The sequence below is a fragment of the Muscardinus avellanarius genome, assembly GCF_963383645.1.
Source record: "Muscardinus avellanarius genome assembly, chromosome: 9".
Taxonomy (NCBI): Eukaryota; Metazoa; Chordata; class Mammalia; order Rodentia; family Gliridae; genus Muscardinus; species Muscardinus avellanarius.
In genome coordinates, this window is record NC_137795.1 from 69152901 (window position 1) to 69169811 (window position 16911).

The window sequence follows — 16911 nt, forward strand, 5'->3', positions numbered from 1 at the left end:
CCTCTACACAGTACTGAATATTATACACACCGGGAAGTAACCAACTCTAAGCAACAGCAAGTCTTTTCCAAATGGATTATATGTTTCTTTCATATAATTCTTTTTCAAATGTGAAAATAGAATCAAAAGAGATATTTAAATCGAGCTGGTGAAGCCAGGTGTGGTGGTGCACACTTGTAATCCCTGTGCTTGGGAGGCTGAGACAGGAGGATCGCACAGGTTCGAAGCCAGCCTCAGCTACTTAGTGAAGCTCTCAGCAACTTAGTGAGACCCTGTTTCCAAATAAAGTATAAAATAGGTATGGGAGAATAGCCCAGAAGTAGAAAGCCTCTGGGTTCCACCCCCAGTACCACCAAAAAAGAAAAATAAAGAAAAATAAATAAATCGAGCTGGTAAAATCAATGCCATATGCAGCTATTATTACAGTTATATGTGAGTCAGACAACAAAATTTTGTCCTATGTTTTGTAATATGTTGATATTCTGGTCTGCAACTTTCCTATGAGATATCAAACTTATAAAAATTTAAATTCTTTAGTTTTATTTTTGCTTACTACCACGCTTCTGTCTAGAAGATCCCAAAGAAATGTTTCCTGAATAAATAAGCAGATTTCTGAATGAATTCCTATTGCCATTCCCCTGCTTTCTATCAGATTCTTTCACAACATTAATTTAAAAAAGAGAAAAAAGTTTTTTAATTCCTCGGACCGAGTCCAGGTCTTCTATTCAAGAAAAGCACAGCATAACATGCCTTTCTATTTTCATTTTACACTTCTCTGCCACTTGCTACCCTTCCTGCAATGCCCAGAAAAATGCAAGATAAGAACCCTACTATAACTATTTCCCAAGCAGTCTCTACTCTCTTCTAATTGTGAAGTTAAGAAATCAACTAGAATAATAAATGTTAGTTTGTCTACAGATGGGATTGACAAAAGCAGAGTTCAGACGATGTCATTCTTATGCTCTTAAAATCCTAACAGTATTTATCATGAAAAAAAAAAAAAAAACCACGAGCAGTAGAGCAAAATGCTTTTCTCACTTGGGCCTTTCACCGATGTTCAGTTAAACGACAGAGAGTTTCATGGGGTTCAACACCCCTGGTCTCATCATCACTCCTGTTGAGCAGAGTATCTTCTCCACATTTCCACTTCTAACATCATGTATGTCTGATCGCCTGCCTGAGCCATGGAGAGCACAGGCAGGTAGAAGTCAGTTTTGCACTTGCACTGCATGGGGTCAGAGAGGTCAACCACAGAAAGTGAGCGACCTGGGATCACTTTCTCAGGAAAGCATTCCATTTGTGTACATACCCCAGGGCCTCTTTCTCCAGTTTCTCCTTTTTGAGCATCACCCTATGACAAACAAGAAACTCAGTCAAAATTTCAAAGGCTTCCAGAGTTACTGTTTGCTCAATAAAATGTGTCATTCAGAAGTCCCTGACTAATAGATTAGCCCAGTTCAGGAAAAAATCTTCTCTTTACCAATGGCATTTTCACCATACGATCTAGAGAGGAAAATCACAGCTCAGAAAACTTTGCCCTTTGGAAATGAAGCCAGATGTGCAGGATGCAGAATCCAGCGACACGTGCACAGCTTGGGCCACATCCCAATTTAGCAACGTGGCCATTTTTCTTCAAATATAGCATTGTGTTTGCTCGGGGCCGCAAACCCTGGGTTTTCTCCAAGGGGCTGTGGAATGTTTTCCCAAATGTCCTCAAGAGCAATTTCTTGATTTCAGGAAGACTCAGGGAAATAAATTACGGGGCTCAAAATTAACAAACCAAATGAAATGTGAATGTTGACTTTTACAGGCATTTAACACAACAAAAAAAAGGTATAATGGCATTAATTCAGACATACATAAGATACATAAGGTGGTATGTGTGTGTATGAGAGTGTGTATGTGTGTGTGTGTGTGTGTGTGTGTGTGTGTGTGTGCGCGCGCGCGCATGCGCGCGCGCGCTACAATAACCAAAGAATGCTATTAATTCCTTTTTTTGGCATGCACACCACTATCATTATATTTTTCATTACTTTCCAAGAAATATTGTCAGAAACAGGGTTGAGTTAAATCTGAGTTTTTTTTTTAAGGACTGGGGGTGGAACCCAGGGACACTCTACCTTCAAGCTACACCAAGCCCTGTTTGTATTCTTTATTTTGAAACAAGGTCTCACTGAGTTGCAGAGGGCCTAAGTAGCTGAGGTTATCTGCAAACCCAAGATCCTTCTGTCTCAGCCTCACGAACACTGGGATTACAAGCATGTGCCACCATGCTCAGCTAAGATTTGAGTATTTAAATGCCTCTTATGTATTGCTTGATTGCTTTCCAGAATGCGTGTACCAAGTTACCTTTGCATTGAAGAACACACCATCTTCACTACATCACTATCACTAGTTATATTATTTTAAGTGCTGTATTTATTGCTATAAATGATGTTTTTAATTTTTGAAAAACATACAAAAATAACCAATATGAATTAGAAAACTGTTTCTAAAAAGAAACCCTCTGGATTCCAAAATTTTGAAAATGTAAATAGTGTTAAAGGTTACCTCTTTGTCTCTATTTAAATTTCTTTCATTACCTAATAGAATTTAAAAAAAAATTTTTTTTGCAATACTAAGGATTGAACCCAAGGGCATTCTACCTCCAAGCTATACTCCCAGCCAATTTTTATTATTTTATTTTGAAACAGGGTCTCACTATGTTGTGAGAGGCCTCACTAAGTAGCTAAGGCTAGCCTTGAACCCACAATCCTCCTGTCTCAGCCTCCCAAGTACAAAGATTACAAGCATGAGCTGCCACACCTGTCTGAATTAAATGTTTTTATTTATTTATTTTTTACTGGTTTTATTTCCTCTCTTGAAAGTTGTGTCCTTTGCCCATTCAATTATTAAATTGGTACTTTCTCAGAAATTCATAAGGCCTTTGTGTACTATAGAAATTAAACCAATGTCCATTGTCTTTTATGAAAATGCCCCTTATGTTTTCCTCACTTTGATTATTTTTATTATACAGAATTTTGCGTTGAATTTTCACATAGTGATATTTATCAATCTCTCTTGTAATTCTTTGTCTTTTTTGAACTTGGGACACTTGATAAAAATATACAATTTTTAAAGTATTATTTTTTCAATAGATACACAAAGAAAAGAATTGGATAAATAACTGAAGATGCTCTAGGACAGAGAAACCATCTGGTACTTTTTCAATTTTCATTGTAGGTCAATTATTCATAATGTGGATCCATAAAAAACCTAAGTGCCTATATTAATCTGATGAGAAGTATGTATTAGTGGTTCATGAAACACTGCCCTTATTATTTTGGACCATTATTATTTAAGTAATAATTTCTATTTATTCAATGTCTCTAGGTTGCCTAAACTTACTAATGTTCCATTTGTTACTCAAAACGTATAAATTCAAGCAAATACAAACAAAATTGATAACACAGAAAGTGAGCATTCTGTATTTTTCACAAAAGTCATTAGATTCTCGCCATAAACTACAATGCTATTTGTTTCCTTAATCTTTATTCTTTAAATAAGCCTAGAAGAAAATACACTGATTTAAAGGAAAGCTGTGTAATCATTTACCGGGTTTCCTTTGGGTCCTCGCTCACCTTTAATACCTGGGTTTCCATGTGTACCCTGAAGGAAAGAGGAGAAGAGATTGTTTTGAACAAGTGTTCTTTTAGTTTTCTGTTCTTTATATTAAATTTCTGATCCACTGCATCCCACAAAATGCAGGAAGACTGTAAAACCTTCACCCTCAATCAGAGATTCAAGTCTTTTCTGTACTTTATAACACTAGGAAAACTGCTCTATCTTGAAACCAGATTCTAGATTTGCTCAAAAGAGAATAATGTCTTTCTCTTCCCCAAAATGACTTCTTTCTCAATTATTTCTCAGCAGCTTTGCAAACAAAATCAAACTCGAAGATTTCAGAGAGTGTCTGAACAAACAGGAGGATTTCTCCTGTCCTCTCCTCATTGTGGACCACGAAAGTCTTCTAACCCACAGTCACTTTGAAAAGAAACAGGCTATTTTGCTTGCCTTTGGCCAAAGAAGTTTTGGTATCCAGGGGACAATCTCAATGAATGGGAGAAGGGAGCTCTCCAATTTTGTTCCAGGAAAACTTTTCCCCCCATATTCTCAAGCTTTTCTAAGAACTGGTTTTAGAGATACTCAATAAATCTTAAATGACATAGTTCTTTTTTTACCCCTATTAAAACATGAGTGACTAACATTGTCAGGTTAGCTCAGCAATCATAACCTTTCTTACAATCACTATTCATTTGAAAACACAATTGAATATCCCTTCTCCTGGAAATCTCTTGGTGTAGTAATTATAAACTAAGACTTGATATGGCACAAAAGGTTATATCTTTAGCCAAAAATCAGCTTATACAGTTGCCATATCATCATATAACATATCTAACTTTATATTTGGGGGGGGAGATACAGACAAATAGACATTTCTGTTCTTTCATACCTTGATTGGCTTACTGGTTTATAGTATATGCTTTGGACCCAAGTCTCAAAGTAAAATGTTTCCTATTCCAATACATTCACAGTACACATTCCCCTTCCCACCTCCAAACACAAGCATTATTTCAAAAATCTTATCCATACATCTTGTGAAACATCTCCCCGGGATTCTGAACTCTCAACGATAAGATTCGTGATCATATGAATAACTGAAATGCTGAATGTGCAACCTGGATGCTTTCTGAAGACATTGGTCAGAGAATGTTCAGCATCTCCAGTAGTTCTGATGTCATTTCAAATGCCTTCCAGGTGCAAACACGACGCCTACCAGATGCTAGGACAGAATAGAAAGGAAGCAGCACTCCTCTTTGGCTGATCTTATATTGAATCATCAAAATAAAGTCCACCATTCACCTTCAGTTGCCGAATGAAAACTTCCATTTCCAAGAATTCACCTAATCTCCAAGTGTCCAAACCAGCCTCCTCCCCAGGAGGCCAAGTGTTGCCACTGTATCACTAGATCCCTGGGAAAGCAATAGCTTCCAGAGAGGACTGTGTTACTTGCTTTTTCCTAAAGCAATGATGACTTGTATTATCTTTGTCATATTCTCACCTTATTATTGAGAAATTAATATCCTCAATTATCAAAGGAATGACACCAAAAAGTCTTTCATTGTTCCATCATTGTCTTCATCAGCCTCAAGTTCAAAGTAGAAATATACTCACAGGAGGCCCTGGATCGCCTGGATCCCCCTTCTCACATTCACAAAGCTTGCGTTCACACTGAATCAATAATGAAATACAATATTAGCACACAGAAATAGAGAAAGAAAAGCACTTCAAACTTTGTCCAGTAAACAACTAAACAGAACACTCCCTTGAAGAAAGCTTACCTTATACATTTATGGAGATTTGGCTCTATTAAATTATTCCAGGAAAACTCAGTAAGAGCCAGCTACCAAATTATTATTAAGATTTTCCCTAGTTATATAAAATAGATATTCTATTTAAAATATATATGTAATATATGCAAGCTAAAATAGGAAAATAAATATTTTCAGTGGAGTTTTGGAATATTTGATCTTACTTTTCTATAGAACATAGCAAAGATCATTAATATGAAAACATGCTGAAGTTTATGTGTATATGTGTGTGTGTGTGTGTGCGTGTGTGTGTGTGTGTGTGTGTGTGTGTGTGTCGCTGGGGATTGGACCCAGGGTCTCATGCATTCCAAGCAAGCACTCTATCGCTGAGCAATATCCTTAGCCGAAAGTTTAATCATATACAAATATTAAATGAATAATTTGACCTCCAAAGAAAATATTTAACATATACCATTTTTCTCATTTTGACATCTCTGAAATCAGAATTAGCTAACAGGGCCAAACATAACAAAAAGTCCAAAACAAAAAGTTGTTTTCGGCACAGACACTTCAAAGCCTATAAAAGGCAACAGAAGACAAAGCCAGCACACTCTGCACTAGGCCATGACCAATGGTTCTAACAGTGCACTGAGGAGGCACAAGGGAAAAACAAGGGCATCACCAACCCACACGATGAGTGATCTAGAAGATTTCAATTCTGATGTGAAGTTTTAGAAATAAACAATTTACTTTGCTTTTATTATTTCTCCTTCCATGTTAGCACAAAATAATGCAGGATTTAAAAACCTTTATCTAAATAAATCTAAAGAGACTCCAGTCATAAGTGTAAAATAGAAATTGTAGTTGATGAGAAGGCATTTGTATACAGGTTCGGTGGCAAGATTTTTTTCTTTCCTAGTAGTACATAAAATAATGGTAAAATAATCTGACTATGTATAATTAATGAAGCCTGATGCTTATAAGGTTTGGTTGACTTCTATTATTTTAGACAATAATACTTAACAAATGTCCTGATGTTAAATAAGCAGCTTATTAAACGAAGTTCAGATGTTCCAAACTCTTTAAGAAATGCCTATCTAGTTCAGCAGTCCTCAGCAAACTCATAGTCATTTATTGTGCTAAGTCCTCTCCAATCTATTGCTATTGGCTGGCATCCTTTGCCCTGTGCTCAGATTGTCATCATCAGGCTCCTTTTTCTTCACAACAGGAAAGAGAATGAACCTAAGGTCAACCAGCAGGCAGCAGGAGGCGCCCCTGAGCTCTGTCTCAGCACTAGCCTGTCTCTCATCCACACCAGGACACCTCCTCAGTGGGGTCCCTCATGAGTGGCTAATGTCAGAGATACACTTAAAATGTAGGAGCCATGTCAGAATAAGCAATAACCATGACATTCAGTTATCACTGATTCCTAAAATCACCTTTTGAATTACATAAAATATCACATACTTGTAAATTTTCCAACCTAAGGTGGATATAGTAGCATTAAGGAAAAATCAGATAGCTGCTTCAAAAGAGAGTGGCTCATTTTTAAGAGAATTAAGAGCTTTTATTTAGTCACACCTTGTCTTCTACTGTGAATTAGAATGCTGATTTTATAATGCCAGCTTTCAGAGTAATTCATAGTATTCAAAGCATGTGGTGCTTACCTTCTTTTCAAATAAGATATCCTAGGAGGAGGAGGGGAAAAGAATGAAACATTAACTCAATTAATGCTTCTGCTTCCAAATTCTTATTAGTCTTAATTATTCCCTATGGGATATGCAATTTCCAAGTAGAATAGCAATTCAGCCTTTTTAACCTTGTAAAAGCAATAAAGCCTACCAGCCAACCACCCAAAGAGCACTCTCAACCATGTAATAATAAGAGACATGAAGGGCACTAACATTAAACATTGCTCTATATTTTCTAGGAACTTTATCCTATTGCATCCTGTGTTTTATCTTTTGTCTCTTTGATCAGCTTTATAATCCCCATAACTTAGCTATAAGCTTAATCAGTCTTAGTAAGTTCATTCTTTTACTTACAAAGATTGAGGCTGAATAGATAATTGTGTATTTGCTTCTCTGCTATTTTTCCATCCCCATACACATATGCACATATTTTTGGCATTAAAATATTAATGTTAAGTCATGACTTAATGAAATAGCAATGGACCTTAGATAATTGCATTAAACCTTAAAAAGAAAAAATTAGGAAGGCTGACTGCAGTTTTTGAGATGATCTGGATTATGGAAAGTCAAAGATTTATTTTACTATGATCACCAGGAGAAAGGGTTTTCTACTTAAAACTAAAACCCTTAAATATGATACTTTTTGTATACATGTTCAACGTAAAAATAAGATTAAACTTTTAAATTTAGCAGTATTAAGAATAATATTTTGTAGAGAATTTGAATAGTTCATAGCAATATGTATCACTTACATAAAAGAAAACCTACACTTATAGATTAGTGACTTAGGGGGAAAATTAGATGATGAAATAATATATCTTTCATAATTAAAAATAGTCACTGTGAAATATATCATTACATATACTTTTAGTGAGGCAGTGAGGCCTTGCTTTTTTTCTTCTTCTTCTTCTTCTTCTTCTTCTTTTTTTGCAGTACTGGGGATGGAACCCAGGGGCAGTCTACATCTGAGCTACACCCCCAGTCCTATTTTTTTTTTTAAACAGGGCCTCACAGAGTTGTAAATGGCCTCACTAAGTAGCAGAGGTTGGCCACGAACCTGTGATCCTCCTGTCTCAAACTCCCAAGTACTGGGATTACAAGCGTGCGCCGCCATGCCCAGCTCAGCCTCTTTACACAAAGGATGTGGTGCCGCAATATTGTGACTTGGTGGAGGTCACACACTTGGGCTGAGACCCCTGATAATCTGCACTGCCACCTCATACTTACCCACACGGAATTAGTCAGAATGTTTTTCTTTTCTATTCTTTTTCTTTTTCTTTTCTTTTCGTTTTTTTGTGGTAGTGGGGCTGGAACCCAGGGACCTTCTACCTCCAGGCTACAGCCCTGACCTATTTTATATTTTATTTGGAAACAGGGTCTTACTAAGTTACTGAGAGCCTTACCAAGTGGCTGAGGCTGGCTTTGAACCTATGCGATTCTCCTGTCTCAGCCTCCCAACTATTGGGATTACAAGTGTGTGACACCACATCCGACCGCCAAAATGTTTTTCAAAACTACTTTAAATTCATAATTTGACAGAAGAGCCATGATCCTATTTGGGTCATAACCTGGGCCTCACCACCAGCCTCCAGCCTGGTAGGTGACTAAGAACACACTGAGGGGCTAGTAGAAAGAAAAGCATCGGCAAGAAATTCGCCTGTGTCAACAGATAGGATTGGTGCTTTCTTAAGATGGAAATTATGTGCCAAACCAGTGCCTTTTGATTGAATGTGAAAGTAATTTAGAGATGATAAAAAGGAAAACTAAAGGGAAAACACTGGAGTGTTGTAAGATATTAAAAATGAAGAATCTAATGAGGAAATCAAAGATAAATCAGAGTCTGCACCTCGTGGAAGACTCTCTATATCCCTTTCATTTTGTTTTTACTTTGTCTTTATTTCTATTCAAATTAATAAGAAAGAGGTAAAATACTTTCAGTGGCTTTAATGATTTAATGGTGAGGGAAAATTAGGCTGGGAATTATCATCTGAGTTTTCATTTCTATTTCGTCCCATATTCTAAAAAGGGAAATTTTGACCACATGGTCTCAGGAGCTATAAAACTCTGGCCATAGATGCTCTCTCCAAAACTTAGAGTCTCATCTATTACCATCCCCAACCAAATAATTTTAATTTATTAATCATGTAAATTAAACTGGGGATTGAACACAGGGGCATTCTACCTCCAAACTACACTCCCGTACATCTTTTATTTTTTTATTTTGAAACAAGGTTTCATTAAGTTACTGAGGCTGGCCTTGAATTGCTGTCCTCCTGTCTCAGTCTCCCAAGTACTGGAATGACAGGTGTGTGTCACTGCACCTAGCTGAGATACTTGTTTTGTTGTTGTTGTTGTTGTTGTTGTTGTTGTTTGTTTTTGTTTTTGTTTTTGTTTTGGTGGAACTGGGGATAGAATCCTTCTACCTCCGGGCTATACTCCCATACCTATTTTATATTTTATTTGGAAACAGGGTCTCTTAAGCAAGCAAGGTTGGCTTCGAACCTGTGCAATCCTCCTGTTTCCGCCTCCCAAGCATGAAGATTACAAGCATGGGCCACCACGCCCAGCGAGATTCTTGTATCTTTAAGAGACAGTAGGTCATGTAGAAAAATGGGAACTAAGATACACTGACATTTTCCCTTGTAGAACCTTAGCCTGTGCCAACAAAACTGAAAATGTATATATCTTATCTCCAGGCTACCAAAAAATCCTTGTGCTTACCTTATATTCGGCCATCTCTTTCATATATATGGTAGTGAAATTTTTGCACTGTACATTTTAGCATTGTTTTCAATAGTGAAAAATTGAAATCATTAAACTGTTCATTAGTAGACTAGTTCAATAAGTAAAAATACCATTCAGCAGTTGAAATAATCTGTAATTTTACTCTTATTCTTTTCTCAGCTCTTTTAGAACCCAACCTCCCTCTTCTCTCTCTCTCTCTCTCTCTCTCTCTCTCTCTCTCTCTCTCTCTCTCTCTCTCTCTCTCCAGTACTGAGGATCAAACCAGAGCTTTGTGTGAGAAATCAATTTCTATCTTGCCATCTTCCCATCTTATTCTTTAAAAGTATGTGCCATAAGGCTTAAAACCATAACAACACAAAAGAAAAAAACTATGTTGGAAACTCATTTGATTATGTGTTTGGTGGAATTTATATCTCTATGGAAACAAAAATGGACCCCAAACTAAACAATAGATAAGACTGTTTTAAACAAAGAACAAAGCCTCATCCCTAAGGGCACTTATAGTCTATAATCCCCCGGGACAGAGGACAGCACACAGCAAACAGTGTGGGAAGGAGGTCCAGGACGGGGGGAGGAGGGGGCAGTAACACCAAAGTTTCTTGGAATAGGTGGGGTTTCTGGATGATTTTGAAAAGAGGAATGTGAAGGACCAACCCATTGATGGCATGCTGTTCTATAGGTCAAAGCTGATGAGGAAAACAGTCATAAAGACTAGTGTGGGCAATAAGACAAAGGGGGCAGTGAGGAGGGACATTTAACGGGTGGACAGAGGGCCCACGTGGATGGAGCTGGAGGCCCCAGGAAGGAGGGAAAGCCTCCAAGAAGGCAGAGAGCGGCTGCGAGAACTGCAAGAGAGCTCATGGTCAAAGCCAGAGGGAAGGGCACACTCATTTATGGTCTAGGTGGATATTATATTTCAATAAGAAAGAAAAATAGAGAAAGACCATCACTAGAGGAAAATACAGATGTACATTTTATTAATTAATTTGGATTTTGATGATGGTATATGTGTGGAAGGAGAAGGCTAAGAGGAAATTGCCAATTTTGTAAAGGAATACAAGCTCATTGCTATGAGAAAGATGGAGGAAAGGTGAAGAGTGGACAAAGTTATTAGCCTCATAGCACATGGGATGAGAATAAAGGACATAGTAGACAAGAATAACACTCAATGACCAAGAAAATAACACTGGCAGATTATTATGCTAGCAAAATTGTTACTATAAAATCTGAAATAAGCCTGGCATGGTGGAGGACGCCTGTAAACCCAGTACTTGGGAGGCTGAGACCAGAGGATCACAGGTTTGCTGCCAGCCTAAAGTACTTAGTGAGATCCTCGTCAACTTAGTGAGATCCTCGTCAACTTAGTGAGAACTTGTTTCAAAAAAAAAAAAAAAATAGGGCTGGGGATGAACCTCAGAGGTACAATGCTCTGGGTTCAATCCCCATTGCCACACATACAAAAAAATCTCAAACATAAAACAGAAATAAGGTTCTAAATAAATGGATTGTTGAAAAATAGGAAGTGAACCATAATTAATAAATAAAGCCTATGATTCTACAGATGATTTAAAAATAACAAATTAATCATTTACGTAAGGGATGGAATAGCTTAAATTTATGTTTTTCTTAATAAACTCCCAGAAAAAAGAGACCAATACCAATTTTCCACAAGCTTTATTCCCATAAAGGCTTTTTTTGAATATGTACACTAAGGTTGATAAAGGAAACTTTTTAAAATTTTCACATATTCTCTCTTATTCATCTAAAGACCAACTACTATATCTGGGACATTGGTTTGAATTTGTTTCTTATTTTTCAATACTATTATGTAAATCATAACAAATTAATGATAAAATATTTTATATATCCCCTTCAATTAAGAATCACCACATCTCTCTTGGGTAATTCAGAGCTAAAATGTTTTCATGTGACTCTTACATGCTACTTTCTACTAGAGATATTAAGTGATGTACAATGATTCTGTGATTTTTCTTGGCTTTTGCAAAATCTATTTATCCCTGACAATTATGTCTATTAAATTCAACTAAAACCTACTCTGCAATAAAAAGGAACACACTGGTGATCTCCAAAAAACCTCTTCATATTAATTTCAAAATGATTATGCTGGGTAAAAGAAGCCTGGAACAAAATGAGCATACACTATATGAGTTTACTTATATAAAATTCTAAAAAGTGCCTGACAAAAATCAGATCTGTAGCTCAGGAGTAAGAGAGGGGCACATTACAAAGAGACACAAGGAAACATTGAGAGTGATGGAAATGTTCCGAATTTTAATTGTGTTTGTGGTTTCATGAATGTATACACCTGTCAAAACTAATAGAATTATGCACTGTAAGTAGATGCAGTTTTGTACTTAAAATTATACCTAACTAGCCTACTTTTAAAACTCTATGATGATTTCAAAATTACAAGTTAAAAACTTCAACTAAAAATGTAATCGATATAGACTAGAGGAAATTTTTTTCTAATGATCTGATCAAGAGTCAAGTCCTACTGCATAAATGGTGACACTTAGAGACATTGGATTTCAGTGTATCCTTTGAAGAGCCTAATAAGCACACTGTGGACTCAGGAAGTGCTTGAGAGCAGCACCTTTTTTAAAGAAGAGTCTTATGCACTGAACTTTCATCTGAACACAGGAGAAGAAATCACAGGCTGCTAAGGAAGAGCAACACCCTACCTCTGGTCTTCTGCCAGCAGCCCGTGTCCTCAGTTCCACAGGAGCTCTCAGGAGGAGTGTGACAGGAGGGAGGAGGGTCATCCTGAGCCTACACATCTGGTCAAACAAGGAGCCTCCTGCCCTTATCTTCTAGAGGAGGCTATTCTCATACTCAGGATAAACACAATGAAGCAACTATGGGCCACTCATATTCACAGCCCCATGGATCTCCTCTGTCTGTGCTGGAACCTTCTTTAGAGTTGAGTGGTGAGGGCAGATTTAACCACAGGCACAATCAGGGCTGTCCTAAAGCTATGGCAAATTTCTCTTTCATGTGAAAGGGATGCTCAGAACGAGCACTTTACCCCCAGCACCATGGGGCTGGTCCATCACCTCTGTCTTGGGCCTAGGCAGAGTTCTCCCACATGCTGTCAATCCTCAGAGAGAAAAGGCTAGAACATAGGATGTTGCTGTTTAAGGGCCGTTATAATTGGAAAAACTTTTAAAAACAATGACTATTCTTTCTCTGAATATGCCTTTACACAGAGTTTAAGCAAATACACTCTGGGATCTGGCTGGCCTATATTTTCAACTATAAACTAATAGATGATAATAACAGGGCATACATCATAAGATTGTGTCAAACAATAAGTAAAATATGTGAAGTGTTCAGAACAATGCCTAATACATGGAGAGCACTCGATACATGGTCATGTTTGGGTAAGAAAAATTCAGGTTGCATGCTGAAAACAACTGTAACTCAAACGATAAGAGGAATGTTGGAAAAAGGATTGAGGGAAGGGACAAAAACATCAAGACAATCTTTGTAGTAGGGCCTCAATTTTCTTTGCAACTCAGAGAAAATACCTAAATGAAATGCTCAGCAGCTAAAGGACACGGCTGCCTTGCCTCCTCAGGAAATCAAAGAAATCAGTGTTTTAAGAAAATCGATTTTTAACACTTGACACATCAACCAATTTATCTCCAGGAGTTTTCTCTTTGAGAACTGTTGTGAAGAGGGATTTCATTTTGATTGCTTTGTCTTGTGCTTTCCAAAGCAGCAAGCAAAGGCTCTCACACACAGCTGTCAACCAATACAGAGACGCATTGAAGCAGCTCCCCAGACCAATCAGGCGGGGTTCCTTGATCTGATGGGAGGAATTATGGGTTGACTGCAGGTTGCAGGGGATTTCAAATTGGATGAGTGTGTTAACATCTAAGAAACAATGAGATAATTTTAAAAATTGGAAGTCTCTGAACTTTACTTAAGTAGTCTAATTGCAGCCAGAGGTAAGACAGAGTCGAAAATAGTTCTGCAGGTGAGGAATGGGAGAAGATAGTCAGAATGAATATAGCAGACCACAAGTTGACCACAAAATAAATAGAAGTCAGCCTGAGATCTTAGGCTGTATAAACAGGAGCCTGCAGTGTGTGATACAAAAGTTAAGCCTTCCCAAATCCTCAGGACTAACAATAAAGTTAGGAATGCAAGTTCAAGGAATGAACCTCATACTTTTCTGATTGCTTGGTGTAAATTATCAAGGAATTTGAGAGAGGTTTCAGGAAGATTCTTCTCTTCATTTTCAGGGGAAATACATATATTTTTTCACCCATCTGACCTAGTATTCACTCTTATAGAATATATGATCAAGATATCAACATTATGTTGAGAAATATATAGCCAACCCCTTAGGTACCTACCAAACGATCCCGAATTTTATCTACAAGGGCTGGATCACTCAACAGCAGAATGGGTTCACTGGCTGCATCCCCAGATATCAAACGAAGTTTGGCTTCATTAACTATGGTGGAAAGTCCGATGGTGATGAATGATATTCCTGAAATTCTAGCATCTTCAGAAACACTCTGAACATCTGGATTTTTTGGATGGTCAATGCCATCAGTCATCAGCAAAGCCACTTTCACACCATCTTTACGTCCTTCTTTCTTAAGAAGCCTTGTGGCATTGGAAATCGCATAGTAAGAGAAGGTACCTTGCCCAATGAAATTCATAGACTTGGCCCTCTGCTTAAATGTCTGAAGGTCCTTCCAAGAAGAAAATGGCGGGTCAATCTGAACAGAGCTGCTAAACTGAAGGGCTGCCAATTTGATGTCATATTTCAAGTAGCGACCCGGGGTCAGTTGGAAGATTTTGTCACTCAGGCTATTCACAAAATCTTTCTGTTTATCAAAGAGGACGATTTTGGAACTTTCAGAGCTGTCTACGATGAAAACAACATCTATGAAGCACAAAGAGTCTGAAATAGAACAAAAAGAGGAAAAAAAAGCATTTCATAAAAAGGGTCAATAGGTAAGAAACAGAAAATAATTATAAATGCCCATAAGTCTAAAATCAGAATCCCAAAACACATAAAGAAAAACTGAAATAAATGATATAAATAATATAATAATGACATGAATTTGTAAGGATATAAATAATATAATAAATGATATAAAACTGATATAAATTAAAATACATTTGGAAATAGGGTTTTGTTAAGTTGCTGAGGCTAGCCTTGAACCTAAAATCCTCCTATTTCAGCCTCCCAAATACTGAGATTATAGGTGTGTGTATCACCAGGGCTGGCTGTTGTTTTTAACTTTCTTGAAATCAAGAAGAAAAATAACTATGTCCATCATACCAATAACAAAGGGGAAAGAAGCTCCCAACAGAGAGCATACCTTTGAATCCTAGGTGTGTTTCTTAGCAGTTAATTTGCCTACGATCTTGAATGTACCACTTAACCTCTCTGAATTTCAGTTTTTTGTCTATAATATGACCATGGCTGTCTCTATCTTGCCTATCTTGCAAATGAGGCTCAAGTGAGATAATAAATGCACAAGTGCTCTAAAAACTCCCATGTACTCTAAGTATGTAAGGTATATTACTATCATAATGCAATTATATCAAAGTAGAATTTTACATGTTGTACATACACGTGATTTGCTATTTATACCAAATGTTATTTAGAAAAAAATAATACCATGGTTTTAACAGCTAAAACTAAAAATTAACAGCAAAAAACAAACTTTTTTACCCTGGAAGTCATTTTTCCCTGTAAGTAAATTTGACTTTGGTCCTTTTTTTCTTTGTCCATATACTGTTTGACTCATAAAAGCTGGCAAAAACAAGAGGCAGAAGGCAACATATCTGTTCCGCATTATGGTTGATGGTGAAAATTCATCTGTCTGGTAGCAATCTGAAATAGAAAAATTAGCTATAAATACTTTAAAAAAAATAGAGTTTGCTATCTTTTTATTTCAAGCTCACAGAGTCAAAAGCTGGCACATGACTGGAGAAAGGATTTTTAATAACATTTCTAGACATTCACATTGAGATATTAAATGTTTATAATCCAAGTAAACCATGGCACTATGGCCAAATAATTATTAGTAAACATTTCTATATATTCAAATAGCTGTATCCAAGTGGCCTTAAATTTTCAATATAAAATGGGAAGCAAGATTTGGAAAAGCCATATATGATTTCGTTCCCAAGTTTTATGGTGACTATGGTTCAATCACAGTATCTGCTTTGACATTTCCAGATGTTTCCGAGTGTATTAAATTGCCAGATGGTTGCTTCATTCATTTTCATTGTAACTGCTTCCTATGAAAGCCAATATTTTTCAGGATTATAGAGAACCACTACCATTTCAATCCTACTATTATACACACAGCTTCAGTGAGTCCAGAAGTCAAGTCAAACATTAAATTACCCTTTAGTTTCCAGATAACCTCATTTTTCTTTTCTACTCTCGCTTTGGAAACTATCTCAACCGAGGTTCTAAATTGGAACTTCATGTCCAATGAATCAAAAGAATGAGAAAGCCAAAACCATAAATTTTCTTAAAAGTACCAATACTATCCTTGCAGGGTTATCTGGAAAACCTAATGGGCAAAGATTGACTTGAAGTATCCCCCCTCAGAAGAGTCCTGCAAAAGTATTTTTCTGGGTAAATTAGCAAAGAAAAATTTAATTTTATGTGAAAACCCTCAGTCATCTTCATCAGTCAATATACCTAGCTATACATCAAATGACTTTTAAACCCAAAGCATTTCCTGGAAAGAGAAGACTGATGGGTTCCTAGTTCAGTATGCCCAAGAGTATGGGAACGAGGAAGCTTATTTTGAATGAACATTCACCATGGTTTTGAAATGCTTGCCTGCTTAAACCATATTGACTTCAGAAGTTCTGGAAAAGAAATAACATTTTCCTTCTTTGGCACCTTGCCTTAAGGGCATGTGGGCTGGGAAATCATGATGTGACTTTTCCAGGCTCTGAATAAAGGGTGCAAATGCATGGCCAAGTGATGAAGAGCAAGATGGAAGACTGGTTTCTTTCATACATGCCAGATGGCTAAACTTCAGGAAGAAGCAAAGCTGCTGGGTTGAAGGTAGAGATGGAGTCATGCCATAGTCTGCTCCTCAGATAACAGTGGC

At 37.1% G+C, this 16911-nt stretch overlaps 1 protein-coding gene across 1 annotated transcript in view; it reads right to left on the reverse strand.

Annotated features, from left to right (window-relative positions):
* COL28A1 (collagen type XXVIII alpha 1 chain) overlaps positions 1-15630 on the reverse strand; it is a gene marked incomplete at both ends in the record, with an annotated part of 152881 nt that extends 137251 nt beyond the window's left edge. Inside the window, 6 exons of the mRNA XM_080701208.1 lie at positions 1310-1351; positions 3595-3648; positions 5215-5271; positions 7019-7039; positions 14170-14726; positions 15507-15630. Coding sequence (XP_080557334.1) covers positions 1310-1351; positions 3595-3648; positions 5215-5271; positions 7019-7039; positions 14170-14726; positions 15507-15630 — 855 coding nt within the window. The remainder of the gene's footprint in view (positions 1-1309; positions 1352-3594; positions 3649-5214; positions 5272-7018; positions 7040-14169; positions 14727-15506) is intronic.
* Positions 15631-16911: the final 1281 nt, after the last annotated feature.